This window comes from Blennius ocellaris (assembly GCF_963422515.1).
Source record: "Blennius ocellaris genome assembly, chromosome: 11".
Classification (NCBI taxonomy): Eukaryota; Metazoa; Chordata; class Actinopteri; order Blenniiformes; family Blenniidae; genus Blennius; species Blennius ocellaris.
The window spans coordinates 6,640,287-6,661,728 of record NC_137660.1 but is presented as its reverse complement, the minus strand read 5'-3'; the positions used below and the strand labels follow the sequence as shown (position 1 = coordinate 6,661,728).

Genomic DNA, 21,442 nt, shown 5'->3' with positions numbered 1-21,442 from the left:
AGCCGCTGCTCCTCCGCATTGAGAGGAGCCAGCTGAGATGGCTCGGGAATCTGTTTCGGATGCCCCCCGAGACGCCTCCTCAGGGAGGTGTTGCAGGCATGTCCCTCCAGTAGGAGGCCTCGGGGCAGACATGTTTATTTTTGCTTCCTTTTCATGACAATTTGTGGCAGCGATACTTACTACACCATAAGTCCCTCTCATTTGATGTAGTTAAATGTAACTTCTTCCTATTGCACAATTACTACATTGATATTTGTTAATATGCTGCTCTCCTGGCAGGTGTAAATGCTAAAGGCGATGGTTAAGCATATAGAGGACAAGCAAGACATCTCATCCCTCATGATAACAAATGTACATCTTGGCTGATCACCGATGAACAGTTAGATCAATAACATCAAGCAGGCCCCGGTACATTAAAAACTTGGGGTTTCAATAAAAAGAAGTGCTCCTTTCTAAACTAAAACGCTCGCACTGATTGGGGTGAAATGACCAGATTCAGCCAGTTGTGAGACCTTTAAAACTCACCCCACCAAGCTCATATTTCAGATCCCACTATTCAATACAATGCCTCCCTCAAAATGATCATACATCCTCAAATGAAACTCAATTTAAGTAGGTGGTAACCAAGTGTCACACACTCCCACAGTGATTGTGTTGAACGTATTGTCCAGAATGTTGACGATGACAACATGAAAGATAAATAGAGGAGTTTAAACCAACGTTAGCTCAAATGCAAAGAAAACCTCCAACAGTCTAGAAAAGGTACGACATATGAAATAGTACATGCAACGATAATAATTGGGCATCACTACTCTTCTGAAAGGGTGCATCTCATAGTAATTGTTTGGACAAGCACAAATAAGTTATATCAGTACAATAATCGGTGTCTTGGATTAACTGGTTTCCCTGTGAACTGATGACCGACTTCCTTTAGCGTTCGTCGTTGCTGCGAGTGAAGGCAGACGTGAATATAAGACTCACAAATGTACGACACTTCAGAACCTTATTGTAAACCCATTCAAACAACGTTCCCCAGGACATATACATATTTCTGTCAGGTTTACAACATCAACAACAACGACCGACGCTAAAGGAAGTCGGTCACCAGTTATCAAGGAAACCACTTAATCCGAAACACCGGCTGATGCGACTCACGAAGCTACTTTAGCTGCTAATGCTAACGCGCTAGTTACCGGCGTCCACGCTGGATAAGTCGGTTCGTCGCGATGTTTTGGAGTTCTTCTTACCACGTCTATAACCGGGCAGAAGACAGTAGCGGCTGCGGGAAATATGAAAACCTTGGTAGGAAATCAGACACGTTGAAGACACAGTTGACGGAACGTCTTTCCATGGGTGCTTCCCATATGTCTGAATGACTTTAACTTCCGGGTCAGAGGTCACCGCGCAGTTTTTATGGTAAATAGACTTTACAGCGCTTTATATAGCTCATATCATATTCACACATACATTCACACCCACACACCATTTGAGGCTGCAGCCGATATATAAATATACTTATATATAACGGATATATATCAATATATCTATCTATATCTATATCTATATCTATATCTATATCTATATCTATATCTATATCTATATTTATATCTATATCTATATCTATAATTATATCTATATCTATTACCATATCTATATCTATATCTATTACTATATCTATATCTATATCTATATCTATATCTATATCTATTATTATATCTATATACGCGACTTTGTGGCTTCAGGGTAAAACACACAATGTACATGCAAACAAACATGTTGCCAAAAATCAACCTCAGGCCTATATTATGCCTTCCGGAACTTAAGCTCTTGTCCATTTGTTATCATAGTTCTAGCATTCCACTGGAGTATGAGTATAACCATGCATCAAGCCACCTCATTTATGTTTTCCGCTGCTTCCGCTTTAATTTCTATCATGTTCAACATTTTTCCTGCTGCTTTAACAATTGTCTTAATTGTCTTTTCTTCGTCATGTTTACTGCTACATTTATGGCATGACAGATGAAAGCCACAAAATTGTCTTTTTTCACTATCATGGTGCTGTCATCCACTTTACATTGACACTTTACATCCTGGTGGCATCAATAACTTTCCCTCCTTTGACTTCTTTGATTTCATCCATTGACATGTTCAGTGGTATTCCTGATATTACTCCTTTCAGCCTCGTAATCAAACTCAATCACTGCTTTTGTGTCATCTGCTTGTTTTTACTCCTCATGCACTGGATGTTGTTTTTTTTGTTTTTTTTACCCCCAGCGAAAGTGGATGCGAAAAAAAAAAAAAGGACGCGAACAAATCACAAGTCCGTCCGCGCGTTGGCTACGTCACATCCGGTCGTCTTCCGCTACTTCTTCCCGTGCTGCGCGAGAAGCACTGTTGCGCTCAGCCTTGTTTGCTTTCATATCGTCCTTAACAGATGCTCAGCTGTCCTCTCATCAACTTAAGCGTTCACGGCCTGTACTATTACTGTATTATCATACGTATTACCTATTGGCCTATTATATCCGACGGTTCTGTTACTGATCACGCCACGGTTCACTCCTATTTTGTCGTTGATTAGCCTCCTGAGCTAACTGTTGTTGTCAGCTGTAACCTAGCAGCCAAAGCGTCACTAGAAGGAAGCCATCAACAACTCTGTTTTTTATACTTATTTTAACTACAAAACAGTTTAAATTGAGCCAGACTTGCCTTCTGGGTCGACTTTGGATCGGGTTCGACTTCTCATGACAATGTCAACCTTTTGTCAAGTCCAATGAGTTTTCTGGCTGTCCAGTCCAAAAGCAGTTGTGTTTAGCTTCAGCTGTCGAATAACATGGACAATTACATTTATACGGTTACAGCTGAGCCTAGATGATCACACTATAGTCAAGATGCCTGACTGGGATAAACTGTTGAGGACTGACCCCAAATCCTTGGTCAAACGTGAAAAGAATGAAGTGGACAAGGTCTTAGACATGTTTGTTTTGGTAAGTGACTTCTTTTCACTCCACCATCAACCTAAATGTCTCACCTATTATTAACTTATTTTGCCATCAACTAACTCTTTCCCGTTTATCCTGTAAATGGTAAATGGATGTCCCTTGAACAGAGCTTTTCCACTGCTTGAGCATTTCACCAAAGTGTTTTTACATTGTTAGTCTCATACACACACACACACACACACACACACACACACACACACACACACACACACACACACACACACACACACACACACACACACACACTAATGCAAGGTGCTCAATCCCTCTGCTCAAAATTCAAATACATGAATTTGAGATTCATGTATTGCTCAAGGAAACCTCAACACCAAGACAGGAGAAAATGGAGTATCAAACCTGCAACCTTTTAATTGAGAGACAAACACTCTACCAAACAAGCAAGTGTATAAACACTTCTGACTCAATAAATATGTTGTTCTTGTGCCTGCTTCTTCAAGAGGAGCGGCGCAAGGAATACTATCCTCGGTGGCCATTTCATTTTTATTTAATTTAATTTTTTCTGACATTTTTCTGTTTCTAGTGCTTCCAATTAGTCTCGCACTGTTGGGAGCACGGACACAGAAAGCACATCTACACATGCAGTATAGTTGGAAATACATCGCTATGCCTTCTGTTAACGATTCAGTTAACCGTTTCTGACGAAATCTCAAGAAACTGCAAAAAAAAATGCCTCATACAAAGTGGATGGGAGAGGCACCTCATGGAGATTAATTGAGATCAGCACTGTTACCATAGAGATGTTGAAATCAAAAGAGGGAGAAGCAGGCACACAAAATATCCGCTGGAATTTTCTTGTCACAGTCTACTGTTTGCCCACTGTTGACATTTCCACTAATGTCTGGTTATGGCACATAAAAAGCAAATACATCTGACCTTTTCCCAAACTCTATTAACATGTGCAATATGACTACATTTACATCATTATATTGACAGAAATTTTTATTTCTGTGTTTTTCTTGGTTTTGCTGCATGCTCTAGCTCTCGCATGTTATTATTTTCTGTCACATTTTCCACACAGATGGAAGACTGGGAGGTGAAAGATAAAGCTCCAGAGAGCATTGGAAAAGTCCTCCACCTGTCCCAGGCCCTGATGAAGGTATTCACCCTGTTATTGCTTCTAGTTTTCTGTGCTGAACTGGTGATTGGCTGTCCAAGATGTAGCCTGCTGGATACAAATCCAGTGCTCTGTCACCCTGAACTGGAAGAAGTGGAAAAGAAAATGGAAGCATGAATGGATATCACTGTCATATTGCGCTTGAACTAAATTAATTCAGTAAAACGTCAGTTTTAGTTTAGTGCAATTGTGCTGTCTTCATACCTAATCCACACTATTTGCTGTTGTGTTCTCATTGAGTGTGTGCTCGTTTTATATGAATAGATGTAGTTTTGTAAATCTTTTCTTCATTTCTCCTCCTGAATTTAGTATAAAGCTCAGGAAGTTTCTGTCGCCATCCAGTTCATTGAGAAAATGGGCGTGGAGTATGCCTCCAAAGGTGAGTCAGTGTATGGAGTCTGATAGGTTCTGCGGGGCCAACATTGTTTACAGTTTCTGTTCATGCCTTCTGTACTGTAGAACGGGCCCTCCTCGCTAAGATCTCCCAGCTCGAGGAAGAGCCAAAGGTAAGGCTTCATATCCTCTACTGTTTACATGCACAGTTACACACAGGATGGTCCATACTTATTGTAGGAGCAACTAAGCTTGTTCATTGCCAGATCAATGCATGAAAAGCACATGCTTGCACCCGTACCTCCGGCAACACTGCTAAAGCCTTCAACCAATCACTGAGCTACAACTCTGCTACGAGGGGATTGGCTGTAGTGCACACTGAACGACAGCGCCTAAGAAGATTAAAGCTAATTCCCTGCACGCTCACGGCGCTTTCTTCAGCTCCTACTTCTTCCTACTTACTACTTCTGATCGGTTTGTCTTTTTCTTTCTCAGGTTTGTATGTTATTTGTGAAAACAGAAAATGGAACTGATGCGACACTAAGGCTTTTCTCTTTGGGGGTGTTTGCTGTGTATTGTATCTTGGATCAGCACCGCAGCCAACTCCCAGAATCCCGTTTTCTAAGAGAAGACATCCAGCAGATCAAGACCCAGTTGGAGCAAAAGGAGAATGAGCTGAGCCACTTAAAGAAAGACATGGGCAACGAAAAGGAGACCAATAAGGAGGTATGGGCCCACTAAAACAATGTTGATGCTGTGTGGTGTCTAAAACATGCACGGTAATCACTTAATAGGACTTTAATTGTTCCTGTTTCTGCTTTTTGCACTGTCCTTTGTTCCTAGCTGGCGGGGCGTTTAGAAGAGGCTGAGGACGAAGTCAAGAAGCTGAAAAAGAAGGTATGCTCTCGCCAGGCCAGACAGATCATTTCAGCGCTTCATATTCCTCTCTTCATTATCCTTCATTAACACAAGTTAATCTCTCTACTCCCTTTCACTCATCTTGTTTTTATTTTTATTTTAACGAATGATTGAATGAAGAAAAGAATGAAATAAACTTAAATAAAACACTTCGGCCTCGTTTACACGACAATGCTTCAAGTAAAAACGCATATTTTCTGCATCTTAGTTTCGGGAAAAGTTTCACGTTTACACGACGATGGCAGAAATACGGAAAACAACGTAATCTTCATGTTGGGCTATGAGTTGTTTGTTTTTGTCATGAAGCTACACACACACACACACACACACACACACACACACACACACACACACACACACACACACACACACACACACACACACACACACACACACACACACGCCCATGGAGAAGACAAGACAATATGGACAGGCTGCATTTCCACCGTCAACAAGGAGACGGGCTCATTTTCGTCTGCGTGACAACCGAGCGAGAGCGTTTTCAAAAAGCCGGATTTTCAGAGTCGTGTAAATGGACATCCAAAACGCCGCGAAAGTTTAGCATTTTCACTTGAACTCGTTGCTGCTTAAACCGGCCGTTAATTCAAACTGTCTGCTGTTTCCTTGTTTTCTCATCATCTCTTTTCATCTCTCTTGTGTAGTTAAGAAAACTTAAGAAGGTGAGACACACAAGCGAGTGTAGTTGAGTCAACGTAGGTTTCCTGTAGGTCCCAAGTCCCCTCTGTATTTGTTTTCCCGCTGTAGAACTGTTAATACTATTTTGAGGAAGCTTTTATTGGAACATCATCCACAGCAGCACATCTGAAAAGTATGAATCCCCCTGGATGTTTTTATTCCTTTCATGAGAGCCAGACTGCATATAAAACACTTGATTGCATAAATATTCACCTCTTTCAAGTCTGAATTATGTAATTGCACTTTTGACTTCACAACATTTAGTCTTTGTGTGTCCATCTCAAGAAGGCCTATGTATGGACCCGGGGACCACAGCCTTTCTATTAAGAAGTGACACTTTATTTAAAGGTCCCATATTATGCAAAATTCACTTTATTACGGTTTTTGAACTGTAATATATGTCCCCATAGTCTGTTTTTGAGGCCGCAGAAGTGAAGAAAGTCTCATCTCCCTCTTGCTTCACCTTTTCGTGAATGTGTGCTCATACAGGCAATTCACATATTTTCCCTTCATGATGTCATACGAGGAAATAAACACCCCTGTGGTAATGGATGCTTATTTGACCCTCTCACAGGTGGATAAAAACGTACAAAGATTACTGATATACTGAATAAATTCAGTATAATGTGAAAAAGTGCAAGAGTCAGCGGGAGTTAGCATTAGCTACTTGGTTCTCACTGTAACAAAACAAGCAAACAAACTGAGTAACATTTACACAAACACAATATTTTATTAACTAACCACTCTAAAACCTTCTGCTGCAGAGTCTGAACTTCTTCAGGAGCTTCTCATTCTAGTTTGCACACTCCCCCCCAGGCAGTTTGGGGTTCAATGTTTTGCCCAAGGACACTTTGGCATGGAGACAAGCAGAGGTGGTAATCGAACATGCAACCTTCTGATTGGGAGATGACCGCTCTTGTTGTAAAAGCTGTATAGTGTGGGGCCTTTAAATCTCTCTCAATAAGCAACATCATATTCATAATTAAGTAAAAGTAAAAACATCCAAAGAGTCCAAATGTATCTGAGGTGACAAGAAGAGACTATAATTAAAGTCTTTATGTTGTGTGATGAATAAGGAAAATTCAAGTTGTTAATTTCATTTGGTCTATAAAGTCTTACAACAAATTGCACCCCCCCCCCTCAATGAGTTCTCTATGAGTTAAGGTAACAACTCAGAACTAATGAGTGTTTTTTGTGATCTTTGGGAAATTACAATCCACTAGTTTTCTGAAACCTCTGTTGTCTCCGATGCGCTGTTTCAGAATGAGCAGCTCACGCAGGACGTGGACTTCTACCGCAGAGAGCTGGACGAGAAAGAGCCGCTGTCATCCAGAGATGAGAACGCGGAGACGCAGAGGAAGCTCAACGCGGCCAACCGCCAACTCTACCAGTGTCTGGAGGACCTTCAGGTGCAGAGAAGTTTTGTCCTGAGCCCTTTCATCTAAATAAGGCAGCATGAACCACAGTTTGATCTTTGAAGTGTCCATTTTTCGGGAGAGAAGAAGAAGATCCTAAATCCTGCAAAGTGACAGAAAATGAAAGAACAATATTGTTTCCCGTGAATAATTGAATGTTCTACTGCATGTTTTTAGAGCTTTCATGTGTCTTTCCGTCCCACCATTCCTTTGTAGTGCTGCTCTGCGGCATGTAAAAGTATGAGTCCACAAATCAAGTTTAATTGCGTGTCTTTCTTTGCTATGCAGCGGGCAGAGGATGAAAACATCCATCTGAAGACGCAGAACGAGCAGATGCAGAGAAGTCTGGAAGAGGCTGTGAAGGAGATGGAGAAGATGACAGACGAGTACAACAACATGAAGATGGTCGTCCATCAGACCGACTCCAACGTGGATCAACTCAGGAAGGAGAGGGACGACGCCAAGCTTCAAGTAAAAACGCCCTTCCTACTTCTTCAATCTGTGGGTGGTTTTGTGCGATGCATGTCGACACTGAGAGGAGTCGCCCGACTCCCATTTGACTCCCATTTATAATCCTCCGGGGTCTTTATCACATCTGAGAAGTGGGACGTTATCTGAAAGTGCCAGAATGGAAAGGATTTGTCACGTGGTTCATACTGAATCATGCTTCCTTGTGTGTGCGATGTGCAGGTCAGAGAGTTGGTGGATAAGATGCATCGCATGAGTGCAGACGACGACCCAATCATGGCAGCAGTCAACGCCAAAGTGGAGGAGTGGAAGGTGGGTGTTCATCAAACCTCTCAAAGCTCTCAGGAAGACTCCTTTTTTGGGTTTCACTCTTTCATAAAGACATATTACGTGATATTATTATTTAACCTTTCGGCTATTATTATCTATTCATCACTTAATTGACCCCTTAGGACTGACCCTGCACTGCCAACACTGGTATTATTATTATTTTTTTTTTTCTTCTTACTATAGTATGTCTACTGTACTTATTCTACACTTTGCCGCCCCCCATCATAGTTTATTCTCCTTCTATCTCATCCTATTGTATATTTTACTTTAGAACTTATTATACTTTATTATAGGTTGCAATTTTTATCTTATTTTTTAGTCCTATTGATAGTCTTTGTATATAAGATACCTCTATTCTACTAACTGTTTGCACATTCCTTGTCTTTCCTTTCCTCATGAGTGTCCTTAAGAGCTGAATGTACGAGTACATTTCTCCACTGTGAGATTAATAAAGGCGTATCTTATCTTATCTTATCTTATCTTATTAAGAGGAAGTTAAAAAAATAAAAGAACATACTTATGTTCAGTGTTGAGGATAATGGGGTGAAAAAAAGCAATTTGCTTAAAGTCAAAACATTCTGCAGTAATAGACAAGTCAATAAGTACCGAGTTTGTAATTAAAGAAAAAAAACAAATTGCCAGTTTGTGATTTACTGCTCAAAGTCCCACAGTTACCCTCAAAATCAGTGTTTCCCACCCCTTTTCTTTATCTCACGTTCTCACTTTCTCAGATTATGACCATTGTAAACATAGACACATCCACCCCCACCACAGCCTGTACACTTACAAGGGAAAAACAGTTGTATTAACACACTATTTGTGAAATACAATTTCTTTGTTCTATTCTGTAATGATGAGTTTCTTTTCTCTGGGCTTCATGTTCGCTGTAGATTTCAGAAAGCCGATTCGTATCTTTCCGGTGGAAAATCCCACAAGGTGGAACCAAGTAAAAAGCCTGCCGTGACTTTTTTTTTTTATCTCATATGGTCAATTTTATTATCGAATTATAAATGTCATCAGATGCTTAGTGTTCCTCATGATAGTAGCAGAGACTGCGGTGTCCCACAAGACTCCATTCATTCTGAACCTCATGTCTCCCCGCATGCAATGTTTACCTCTTTGCTTGTGCCTCATCGCAACAGACCGACGTGTTAAACTTTAAAATATGCAGAGTCACCATCGTTTTGTGCCATCGTGTTCTCAGACATGCTGGTTTTGTCACCTCCACTGGGGTTTCCGGCCCGGCTAAACTACGGACCATCCAAAAAGCAACAAAAGTTTTACGGTTGAACTCGTTTTTCACAAAACTTCCATCGCGTTTTGCGTTTTCACTTGAAAACGTTGCCATGTGAACAAGGCCTGAGGAACTTTTTGAAATTACAATAAGCTGGAAAAAAAATATTTTCTTTGTTAAATTACTTCTGTATTCTGTATGAATTTTATGACACCAGGTGATACATTTTAATGGTTATTGTTAATATTACAGGTTTTTACTGTAGGTTATATTTCTAATATGTATTGTGATGTTGTGAGCCTGCCCAGGGGCTGCAGACGAAAACTACTCGAGGCCCAAATCTGGTACAAAACACCTCGTCTTTAAGATGAATGTTTTATGTGCATGGTCCCTGAAAAAGAAACAAATATAAACTAACTTTTGACCTCCAATTAATTAAGTATTGTACATTTCCATGTATTTCTTTTGATATTATACAGGTTTTACAAACATGTGTAATGAAGGGATGCCAATAATGGTGAGTAGCACTGTGAATGTGTTGTAGGGACAAGCTACTGGTGGCGCAGAACGAGCAGGATTCACTGCACTGCCATTGTAAAAAGCCAGAAATCACTGCAACACCTCCTCGCTCCAGGTTTTCAGACGTTTTGTCTCCTGTAGTTTTGATCTGACCAGTGCAGTGGCTGTAAGGGCTATTTTTAAACACAAGACATACTTTTGCCACCTATATTGGCCTGAAATTGACCCACGTCTACTCGTGCTGGTAGTGTGCTGAGGAATGTTGTGCCAACGAGCCCGTCTTCCAACCGTTCAGGACTGAGCTCCTAATGATGTGGAGAAAGTCCCTGCTTTGGGGCTGGAATGGCACTTTATGGATAAAATCTGCATGATGTTTCACCAGTTAAACCGCTGCTTCTTTTTATTGGAACAACTGTGCAGCTTTATTTCTGACAGCATCAATAGGAAAACTTTTAATGATTTCAATACCATGAAACTGATTTTTGTCATTTTACCAACTCATCTATAAAAATGGTTGTGTATTGAATCGGAAATAGATCGTATTTGTCAGATTGCTTTAATCTCCAGCTTTTTCACACAGATAACAACTAAAGATCACAATGAATTCTCTGTCGGTGTTCCTTCAATTGGAATTATTTAATGCTCTTCTGAGTAATATCTCAGGGACTAACGATGTAAAAGGTCATCAGTTTTCAGGTAAAAGGTTAGTATGGCGTGAAATAACTATTCCATGAGCAAATGAAATGAAACTTTGGTCAAAATCAGACATAAGCATTGGAAAACATTTCTGCATCCCAGTTAGTTATTACAGTTGACTCATGTTAATTCCAATAAAAGAGACACTTAACAATTCTCTGAAAAGGGGTTTTCAACAAAATAATCTTAAATAGTATCGTGCAATTCGGAACAGATCACACTTTATAACTTTTTAGCACTTTGCAAATTTATTTGAATGGTGGTAGCACCATTTCCGACTTCCCTGGGGTTCGTTTCATCAATTAGTTTTCGTCTCTGCCTCTCTACGGATGTAAAGCATGCGGTGAAAAGATCCGGCTGCACAGTATCTTTAGAGGGAGTTGATCACTGAGCAAAGACCTGAGAGAATCACTGTGGTTAGAGGGGGCAGTAATGTTTCCTGGATCCAAAGCAGAGATCCTGCTCATCTGTTATCAAGTCTGCACTGCGGTCCTGTCGCTTCCAGTTCCAGAGAAGATGATCAAAGTCACGGATTGTCTCAGATCAGGGGTGTGAAACATGATGTCTGTGGGCCAAAACCAGCCAAGAGGCGCCCAAATCTTTTTATTGAGAAAAATTAACAATGAACCTCCTGGTAATACCAGTACCAGAAACTGAATTCACAAATGTCCATAGTCTATATACGTAAAACAACAACAATCCCAACACTCAGCCCTCACTATGGTTCAGTATGACCACATCAATAAACGTCACAAAATATTATCAAGCCCAGTTGCTACAACTTCAATTTGGAAACACTTACAAATCTTTGAAATAAGAAATAAATGGATTTTGTGGAAAACCATGTTAGTACACTCTCTAACAGCATATTTAATTTTGACAAGTTTTAAAAAGAACAATGTGTTCCTACACCAAAACATGCATTTTCCTTTTAACACAGTTTTTTTAGAGTAGCAGACACAACGCTGAGACTCGAGCTGAGGCGTCAGTGATGCTGCCCTGAAAGGGACGATAGCAAACGAGCATTAGCCTCAAAGCCAAGCTGTCGGGGTGCATTTGTAAAAACACCCACAATGCAACAGCTATAGGAGAAGCTTTTTTATTTGTAATTTCATTGTATTTTGTACTACATAGTATTATTGCAATCACTTTAAAATGCATCGACGTGGTGGGGTTTATTTATTTATTTATGTATCTGTTTATTTGAGCAGTAAACATTCTGCTCAAAAGGAGTGGGCTGAAGCAAGAAGCTTATGACCTATCCCCAAATTCAGTGCAATAAAAAAGTAAATTTTACAGTGGTAAAACCGTTCTAACTATGCATAAGCAAGCAAAAGAAGAACTTGTTGCTGGGAAACAATATTCAGAAGATGTTTTGTGAGCAAGAAAGGTTTTAGGATTTAAGGGAAGTTTAAAGGTAAAGATTCATAAAGTGTGAACTACTTTGAAATATCTCTGTATTCTGAAGTGTGGAACAAATTGTGTGTGGCGATAAAACAATTATCAAACATAATTCAGTTTGAAAAGAGGTATAAAGAATCGATTCTTGTGAGGCACTGTATTTATTTTGTGGATAATGTTGAATTGGTAAATATACTGTAAATATTGTAGAAAATAATTATGTTGTCTGTTTGAATGTCCCGATATGAAAATTACTGTTGTGCATAAGTCAATTCCTGCATAATTGGTGTAGGTCGATGCTAAATTAAGAAAAAAAAATATTGTTTATTCATGAATTTTGTTATTTACGAAAATGCAAAAGTAATAAATGAGTTTATACTTCTTACTTATTTTCTGCCAGGTAAACTCAGATTTGCACTTATCAAAGACAGATTCAGTTGTCCCTTATACATTTGTCTCATTCATTTACATTTTTAAAATGTTCTTTTTACATGTTTCAAATAAAGATATAAATCAACCCCCCCCCCCCAAAAAAAAAAAAAGTTTTGGGGGGTAAATTTTCTGAGTAATTCTTTGGTGTCTGTGAACATATTGACATTTTCTTGCACTCTGCACCATGACAACAGAAAATATTCAAATTTAAATTTAAAGATTATTATTGAACCCACTCAAGATGAAGTTGGGAATGTTTGTGACTCCTGAACTTTTAAAAGTATAGCGCATAACAGTTGCACAACAGTTGACTCACTTCATTGCATGGTGCTCTCAGACTCACACGATACAAAACCTTTAGTTTTACATTAGTTTTACACCTTGACTGACACCAAACTAAAGTATGCAGTCCTCCAAGCGGCGATTGACAGGAAGTTGTTGTTGAAATTATTGCACATAACCCATGCAATATATACAACTATTTCCCACTAAATTCAACATTGTTCTTATGAGGCAGATGATTTGAAGACGCTGTGAGCTACAGTCGCGTTCTACTTTTGTGCTGACGTGGTCTCTTCCCCCTCACACACAGGGAGTGCTGTCTGCGAAGGACGATGAAATCCTGGTGTACCAACAGATGATCCGCGACCTCAGAGAAAAGCTGCGCACAGCCCAGCTGGACTTGGACGCAAGCAACGTTATTGCTTTGCAGCAGGTCAGTCCAAAAATAGGAAAGGAAGTATAATTCTTTGTGTATATATACACACCTTTCTCCAACGTCTCGTCTCCTGTTATTGCAGTGTGTTATTGTTTTGTCACAATGGTGATTGAGTTTGTGACTGTGCAGCGACACAATTGAAAGAAACTCCCACAGCCTTATATGGGAAACAATACAGGCCACTGTTTTTGAGGTCACTTTGGCATAGAAGAGAAATGTGTTCCAAGCAACGTGTTTGTATCCTGATATAGAAGCATATGGAAGGAAAACATTGTTTGCCTCAATCTATTCCAAGATTACAGTGAATGGTACATTTTCAAAGTAATGGATGCAAAAATCACTCCCTATATCATGTTGGAATTTCCCACATGACATGCTTTGTTTATAACTCAGTGTTTTATCTTTGAACCGAGGACAGTCTTATCATTTGAAGCTCCTATCTACAATGTTAGGAAAGGAGGAAACACTGTTGCTTGACAAGAAAAAGAGACTACAACGATGTGTTGTGTATTTCAGTAGATGCGATACACAACTGATTAGTTGTGGTGAAAATTGAAGAAAAAAAAAACTATTTGGAGGATATGTCAGTTTTTATAATGTGATGCAAGCAAAACAAGTTTTTTTGTAGTTTGAATGAATGAATGAATGAATGGGGATTTTATATTGAAAATGTGAAAAGGGAACAAAGTAAGAAAGAAAAACTTCCAAATTACTAAAGCAGAATTTTAGGGATACCACTTTTGCATGTTGGCATGTTCAAAAGGGGGTAGGAAGAAGTATACATTTATTTAATCCTCCCCCTTTTCTGAAGTTTTAAATCCTTACCCTTCTTCATTTGCTGCAAAATTCCAGCTACTCAGAAGTTGAGCATAATGCTTTTTGTTTCTTCTTAATATTTGTGTATTTTGAATGTATTCGATTTCTGTAGAGCTGGGACGTCGGACATAAGGACAAGGCCCCTCAAGAGGCTTTAATCCAGCCCACCAGAACCAACAAAGTAAATTGTGAAAATTGCAAATAATTTGCGAATTTTTTTAAACAAATTTCTCAAGAGTGGTGGAATAAAGACAAACACTGAGAACCGAGCTGAGACACCTGTGACACTGCCATCAAAGCTAGGTGCCTAACTACTAGCAACTAGCATTAGCCTCAAAGCCATGCTGTCATGGTGAGTTTGTAAAGGCTGCAAAGTGCAACAGTTATAGGTAATAAAAGGTATAAAGACTTTGTGAACGTATAGTCTGCAACACAACAAACAAAAACGTAATATTTGAAGATTATTGTGACACTTATTTTACCAGTCCGGTCCATCAAGTTGTTTGTTTCCCTGAACTGAAACGCATTTCACACTCGTGCTGGCGAGCAATCTGATTTGAATCATGCAAAATGTCTGTAATATTGTTAAAACAATCAAAACCATATCTGAGAAAAAGCCAGGTGTTTCACACTGAATCCGTGTTGAAGTTGGTTCAGCCTTGTTTAAAGGCAGCACAGAGATCACAACCAAGTTTGATTTAAAACGCGTTGCAATGGATAAAGATAAATTGTCATGTACCACATCAAACTGAAGTCTTTACAATGTCTTTTTAACAAAATTGACTTGTGGCTTGGTATGATTTTGGCGAGTCTCATTTTTAAAAGTGGCCTGAATAGAAACTAAACATGTGCAGAGGGGTGTGTGTACTTATAGCACATGTTCTATACGTAGATATGTTCGTTTGGAATCCGATTTGTTTATTTACTGGGGCTTACAGATCTGTATGTGTGTACTATGTTTGACCTGTGCATGCTGAGATTTGTGTGCGTCTTTCTTCACCTCCAAACTCCGGCGTTCCACTCCGCCGGCAGTCTTTATTGTGAGCAAAGTTGATTTTACTCTCCATCCGTGAGACAGATTCGTTTGGTTTTCTTTTCCCGTTATGAGGACTGGCACGCTCTGTCTTGTCAGCTTGCATGCTTTTTTAGCCTGGACTGCGAACCATTTTTCATTCACTGTTCATAATGTTAAAAAGCTGAGACTCAGGGGCAAAAAAAAAGAAAAGAAAAGAGGAGCTTCTCTCCTGAAGGTGATGACAGACATGCAACAAACATGTCACACATACACAGATTGTGTTCAGCACATACTAATCTAAGTGTAGATAGATGACTCTCCATACTGACTCACGTTATCAATGTGCATCCACAAATTCAATTCAATTTTATTTCTATAGCGCCAAACACAACACAGTCATTTCAAGGTGTTTTTACAGAGAAAAAAAACAACAAATCCACATGTGCAGGCAGATGAGATGTTGGGAAGGAAAAACTCCCTTTTTAATATGAAGCAACCTGCAAAACAAGACTCTGCTGTTCCGGTTTGGGCCAGGGGATAGAAAGGGAAAAAAGAAAAATGATCTGCGTTGATGTTTTATATTTTGCCTTTGTACGGTTTCCATTAGGGTTTTCAAGACTTGAGCCTTGATCATTAGGCACTCTGTTTTCACTTGTAGGTTATGGGAAGTGACTTTGTTTGGTCTTAATTTTAGTTTCCTCCCCTGATTGCCATCTCTATTTCTCCACCAATCTGCCTTAATCATTCAACTTATTTTCCCACTTTTCATCCTTGTCTTGCTATTGTTTTTGTTTTTTTTCATCCTTTCATCCCTTCCATCTCTAATCGCTGCTCTGGGGCCAGGCCATATATGAGCTCTGCGGTGTAAGTGTCACGCACCTCTAATTCTTTGCTCTTCCATTTTCTGTTTGTAAATTTCTGCCACGATGGAAGCGGTGAGTGTTGAGTATGCTGCGCAGGGCCCACCTGAATTTTGACCTTTATGAAATGTATGTTGAACCCTCCCAAGGCCGTCCAGGAGCGAGATAACCAGATCAAGATGCTGTGTGAGCAGCTGGGGCAGTACACAAGGGAGATGGAAGAGAACGCCTTATTCATGGAGGAGCTCAAGACATCGACAAAGGACAGAGGTGCGTGGCTCCAGACAAGCGTTCTGTTGATGCAGCTCAGGCAGGATTTTCTGCCCTCAATAATCCCATTAGACGTTGTTGCAGCACAGTCTGGTCTGATCAATGTTTCCACTCTGTTGTACTGTGTTGGCGTTTTGATTGATAAGAGAACATCCTTCATGCCCCAGACTCAGGCACTCCAAAATATTTGCAGACAGATGAATTAGCCTCGCCCTTCCAAAAAAAAATCATTTTGGATCATTGATTGATATCGTTTCATACAAAGATCCTCGTGATTATTGCGGTACATGAGCAAAAACCTGCTCTGACCTCAACAACCAGAGTATTGTGTTCAATTCTGCTGTTCCTGAAAGAGTTTGAGACCTGTTTTTCCTTTACAATGAAGGCCTACCGTCGACCTCTCAGCAGAAGAAGGTGGAGAACCTAAAGTCCAGGCTGGAAGCCGCAGAGAAAAGTGCAGCGGAAGCAGAACAAGCACTGAAACTAGCAGAAGCTCATGCTGAGGAAAGAGATAAGGCGCTCTTTGAGGCGACTAACCGCTTGAGTCAGTACGAGTGTGTAAGTCTATAAATATTATAATCTAAACATTACTTTGCAATGTTTTGATTATGTTAACTACGACTGTCCTAGAAATTAATCTATTTCTTGTTTGTGCTTTTTATTCATGGATGTAAACATGTGACTACCTGTTCTTCTCAGCCCGTCTAATTGCATGCTGATAACCTCAGAAAAAAATACAAGTATAATATAAACAACAGGAACTCAAGACAGTGAGACGAGACATGCTTTTTTCCCCTCACAGTAGCTCTCCTTCTGTTTCACAGGGAACTTACGGGCTAAAAGCTGCCGTTGCCGAGATCAAAGAGTGTAAAAATCAAATCATGCTGAGGGATTGTGAAGTCGAGGCCATGACCAAAGAGATTAACCAGCTCGCCATCAGAATCAATGACCTTATGGACGAGAATGACTTTTTCCGAGAAAAACTAGGTTGGTATTTCACGTGGAAAAGAAGGAAAACAACTCCCTTGTTCCTCACCCATTTATCTATTTAGACACTGCTGACTGATCTGGAGCACTCACGTTCATTTGACTTCTCTCCATTCATGTCTTGGCCCCTCAGGTCTGGAACCAAAGCAGGAAGTGGAGCTGTCTGAATTCAAGCGTGCCAAAAATGTCAGACAGCGGCAGTACAAAGAGGAAAACCAAGTCCTTGCCAAAGAGGTAAAGCAGGAAACTATAGGTCCTAACCATACCGGTTCATGAACTGCTTCTCTGAACTCAGGAGTTCCTCTCTTCCCATTTTCTTTCCAGATTGAACGGTTGGAGGAAGAGAGGCTGGAGCTGAAGCTAGAAATCAGACGCATGGCGAAGGAAAGAGGTACCAGACTGATTACCACAACATATTGCTAGTAGAAGATTAACATTCAACCTGGGACGCACCAATACCGCTGTTTTAAACCATCAGTGCAAGTACGAGTATTAACCTTTAGCTACTTTCTGATGACAAGTACAGATGTGAGTACTTATTAAATGCCTTAAAGTCTAATACATTGTCTATACACAAACGACATGTAGAGGTTACACGTTGCCACAAAGCACAACTGCACAGTCTCTGCACCAACGCTACTCGCACTTCCAGCAGCCTTACAGTCTGCAGTACTGCCCTCTGTGTACTATAGACTGTATACCAAGAAACCGAGCTCACTGTTAATCAGTGTATCAGTTATGCTTTCATCGTGGTTAGCATGTCGCATCGCTGGTGTGTGAGCCCCAAAACTGTTTAGCATGTAGCATGGCTTGGAGAAAAATGAAGACCAGAAAACAATATAAATCTTGTGGTTTACTTTACACTAGCATTGTTCCAAATCTGTAAACAAAGTTCATGCTGAACAGCTGCTGTGGTGTACATCCTGTCAAGTAACTGCCACGACAATTCTGCGTGCCGAAATGAATGCAACACAATGCATCTTGGAGTATTTCTGTATGACTTTTACCCGCTGAATGCGTCAATGTGAGCTTGCCTTCCTTTCAAATCAGCCCTCATCTGACACGAGTGAGACTTTCAATGAGCTTTCTTTCACACAAGGACAACAAAATGTCACCGAGGCTAATCGATCTGTCTTTCTATTAATCTTAAGCACAGTTCATATGATCTTCTCCAGTATTCAGTGGAATGTAAACTGCCTTTACTCCAAAAACTGCCCACTTAGACTGTGTAACATCCTCAAATTAGTGACTCTTTTTTTATCCGTGTGTAAACCTTGAAGCAAGTCAATCTGACCTGCACTGTGAAATAAACAGTTAATGCCTTTTAATAGAAACATTATATTTCCACTGTGTCTTATTCAGCTGATTCTGCAGGGCTAAACCGATCGAGCTTGATGTTGGAGGAAGATTCCAGGCCTGGCGGAGTGAGCAGTACTTATGCTGATGAAGACATAAGACTCAAGGTGAAATGACCTGAAATGAACATAAGGCCTTTACCCGAAAACAATCTTCGTAAGGCCCGTAAGGTCTTTTATATCTTTGTTTGGCTGACACAGCTGCATTATCTTATTTAGCTGTTTTCAGCCCGGAGATTAGTACATCCAGTGCAAATCAACTAAATTACAAAGCAAAGGTTTATTTCCGTGACACATTCTGAAATCTCCAGGGAGCCACATGTGGCTCCAAAACAGCAGGTTGCGGAACACTGGTCTAATGACAACAGAACACAGAATAAAAAACAAAACAAAACAAACAATCATCTGGGAACTTTTTAACTGGATACATTATTTTAGATACTTTGCTAACAAAATAAAAAAAATCGGTTTTTAGAACTTTATTGTTTTATTGATAGAAATGTCTCATTGCAGAATGAATATCTAGAGAAAGAACTGAAGAACAAGACCAGAGAGCTGGAATTCAACAAGACACAGTTTCATGTCAAATGTAAGTGCATTCACAGTCCATGAGGAGGATTTTCACAGAGAGATTTATTGAAGAGTGCTGCAAACTGATTACACGAACAGATAAAATAATTCTGATGTTTCTGGGCTGCTCTGGTCACTGTATCACTTTAATTGTATTGCCTTTGTGTTAAATCCCAGTGGAGGAACTCACAAAAGTGAAGAGCGATCTGGAGGCTGCTCTCAACGATGTGCTCCAAGCAATGCGGGTTTCACAGGACACCAATCTAAGTGGCGGTTCTCTCTCAGGTGCTATTCAGGAAAGACTGGCTAATGTACGTATCACATTGATTTATTTATTTTTTTTCATGTTTTTGGGAAGACTTATTGAAGTTATTCATAACTGTGTTTCCTGCACCTTTTCTGGTATTTATTATTCTAAAGCCCTGTTTAACTCAATGTTTCGAGTGAAAAGAAATAGTTTTTGTTTCCGAAGAGTTTTGCGTTTACGCCACAACACTCTAAAAACGATATCTCCTTACAAGGCAGTGGCAGAAACACGGAAACTAATGTCATTACCCAGCCAGGCCATGAGTTGGTGCTGTTGGCTGTTTTTGTATTGAAAACACACACTTATTTGCACCGAGAACAATATCCTTTAAATATTAACAATGGTGAGTACGCGGACAATTATATTGAACTGAATGCTGCCAAATTGGATTGTAAAACTAGTGAATGGACTGTGAGTCACGCCACCCTGGTGGCCGCCATTGTTGTTAATGTCCATCAACTTATGCTTGTCAATAAGAAGTATTTATGACTGGTGTGTTCCGCATGCAGAGTAGCAGCGTTGCTGCCATTAACAAGGAGGCCGGCCCTGAGCACCTCCAGAAAGTGTGCTTTGCACCCGTTTACTCCAAAGAGTTGTGTTTTAATGACTCTGAGAACCACTGTCATGTTAACAGACCCCCAAAATAGAACAACAGTTTAGCTTTTTCACTTAAAAACGTCATATAAACAGGAGCGTCGTCTGGTCCATGAAACTTCATTCAACCAGAAGAGAAAGAATGCAATATTCATATAAAATGAATAGCTCAGTGGGTTGCGTTATAAAATTGTTAACGGAGGCCTTGCTGAGGACAGCAGATACAATTCTTGGGGTTAACAATCTTCAGCATTAATATTAAGATGACCTGTCCAGCCACAGTTTCCTCCTTTCTATTCATTTTGTTGGTGTGAGTATAAATTAGAAATGAATCGGCTTATTGGCAGGGTTTCATCTGGGAGAAAGGCTGGACGTTCAAATGAGGTAAAACAGGAGTTTAAAGGTTAGGGTTACAAGATTTACACATCTATATTACTAATTGTAGGCAACACGATGTATTGCTTCTTTTTTATGTCGAACAGAATCTTATAAGACCGTTTTATGCAATCTTACAAGGGTATCTTTTTTGTGGATGGTTTTTTACAGGCATTTCCTTTGTTTTCTTTGAGACTTTAAACGGCTATACTTGGTTGGCCTGACTACAAACATTGCTGTGCAGTCTAAACACACCCATTAAGCTGGTTTAATGGATTTAATTAATCGTAATGTACACTAATGTGACTATGTTAAACAAGGAGGATACTATAAAAGTTGTAGAATGTTGGCTGATCAAATCACCACTGCTTTCTGCCATGGTGAACCCACGCCATCTGCATTGAATGAGCTATACTTTAGAATAAGGTCCACATTTAAAGCAGGATGTTTATTTTGTGGCAGGAAAAAAATGAGACAATGCAAAGGCAAACTTCCATTTGTAGCCTTGACTGGTTACGAAAGACCAAGTCAAATGGTCACACAGGTCAGGAGAAGTCGCGTCGCGAACAGTGTAGCATGTGTGTTCTTTGCTTTCATTAACAGTCGAATGTTTTCATCAAAGTTTGGAAAATTCTGGGAGTTTCATTGGACGTTGCTTGGTCTTCCTGGTACTTGGCCAATTCGATACAGGCAAGAGTAACGACGCCGGTCTAATCTACTGCTGGCACACATCGAATCTGCGTCACTTGTAATTTTATTGGCCATAAAAAAAAGCTGTGTCATGATCTAATTCTTCAGTAAGTGGCCTTTGATTTTAGATCACTGCACAATAACACATAGATATTAGCAGTGAGCTCTATTCACAGTCTCAGATTGCATCTGCAGTAGATGCTTCAATCAACAATTTTCTCTTGTCCACTTGGAGTTATGGAGTCCAGTAGACCTCTGAAACTCCTCTGCATATCTGGCACCAAGATGTTAGCGGCAGATCTTTTTTCT

The 21,442-nt window shown here is 40.0% G+C and overlaps 2 protein-coding genes across 2 annotated transcripts in view; one reads left to right on the top strand and one right to left on the bottom strand.

Moving 5' to 3' along the window:
• tmtc3 (transmembrane O-mannosyltransferase targeting cadherins 3) overlaps positions 1 to 1,360 on the bottom strand; it is a 45,418-nt gene extending 44,058 nt beyond the window's left edge. Inside the window, exon 1 of the mRNA XM_080504893.1 lies at positions 1,248 to 1,360. The gene's annotated coding sequence lies outside the window, so the exon portion shown is untranslated. The remainder of the gene's footprint in view (positions 1 to 1,247) is intronic.
• A 1,503-nt stretch (positions 1,361 to 2,863) lies between these two features.
• cep290 (centrosomal protein 290) overlaps positions 2,864 to 21,442 on the top strand; it is a 51,532-nt gene continuing 32,953 nt past the window's right edge. The window contains exons 1-18 of the mRNA XM_080505532.1: positions 2,864 to 2,984; positions 4,039 to 4,116; positions 4,444 to 4,513; positions 4,594 to 4,640; positions 5,059 to 5,193; positions 5,311 to 5,364; positions 7,344 to 7,490; positions 7,785 to 7,967; positions 8,187 to 8,276; positions 13,169 to 13,291; positions 16,135 to 16,255; positions 16,641 to 16,813; positions 17,080 to 17,242; positions 17,376 to 17,476; positions 17,567 to 17,633; positions 18,605 to 18,705; positions 19,111 to 19,186; positions 19,345 to 19,478. Of these exons, the coding sequence (XP_080361658.1) occupies positions 2,889 to 2,984; positions 4,039 to 4,116; positions 4,444 to 4,513; positions 4,594 to 4,640; positions 5,059 to 5,193; positions 5,311 to 5,364; positions 7,344 to 7,490; positions 7,785 to 7,967; positions 8,187 to 8,276; positions 13,169 to 13,291; positions 16,135 to 16,255; positions 16,641 to 16,813; positions 17,080 to 17,242; positions 17,376 to 17,476; positions 17,567 to 17,633; positions 18,605 to 18,705; positions 19,111 to 19,186; positions 19,345 to 19,478 (1,959 nt within the window). The 5' untranslated portion in view covers positions 2,864 to 2,888. The remainder of the gene's footprint in view (positions 2,985 to 4,038; positions 4,117 to 4,443; positions 4,514 to 4,593; positions 4,641 to 5,058; positions 5,194 to 5,310; positions 5,365 to 7,343; positions 7,491 to 7,784; positions 7,968 to 8,186; positions 8,277 to 13,168; positions 13,292 to 16,134; positions 16,256 to 16,640; positions 16,814 to 17,079; positions 17,243 to 17,375; positions 17,477 to 17,566; positions 17,634 to 18,604; positions 18,706 to 19,110; positions 19,187 to 19,344; positions 19,479 to 21,442) is intronic.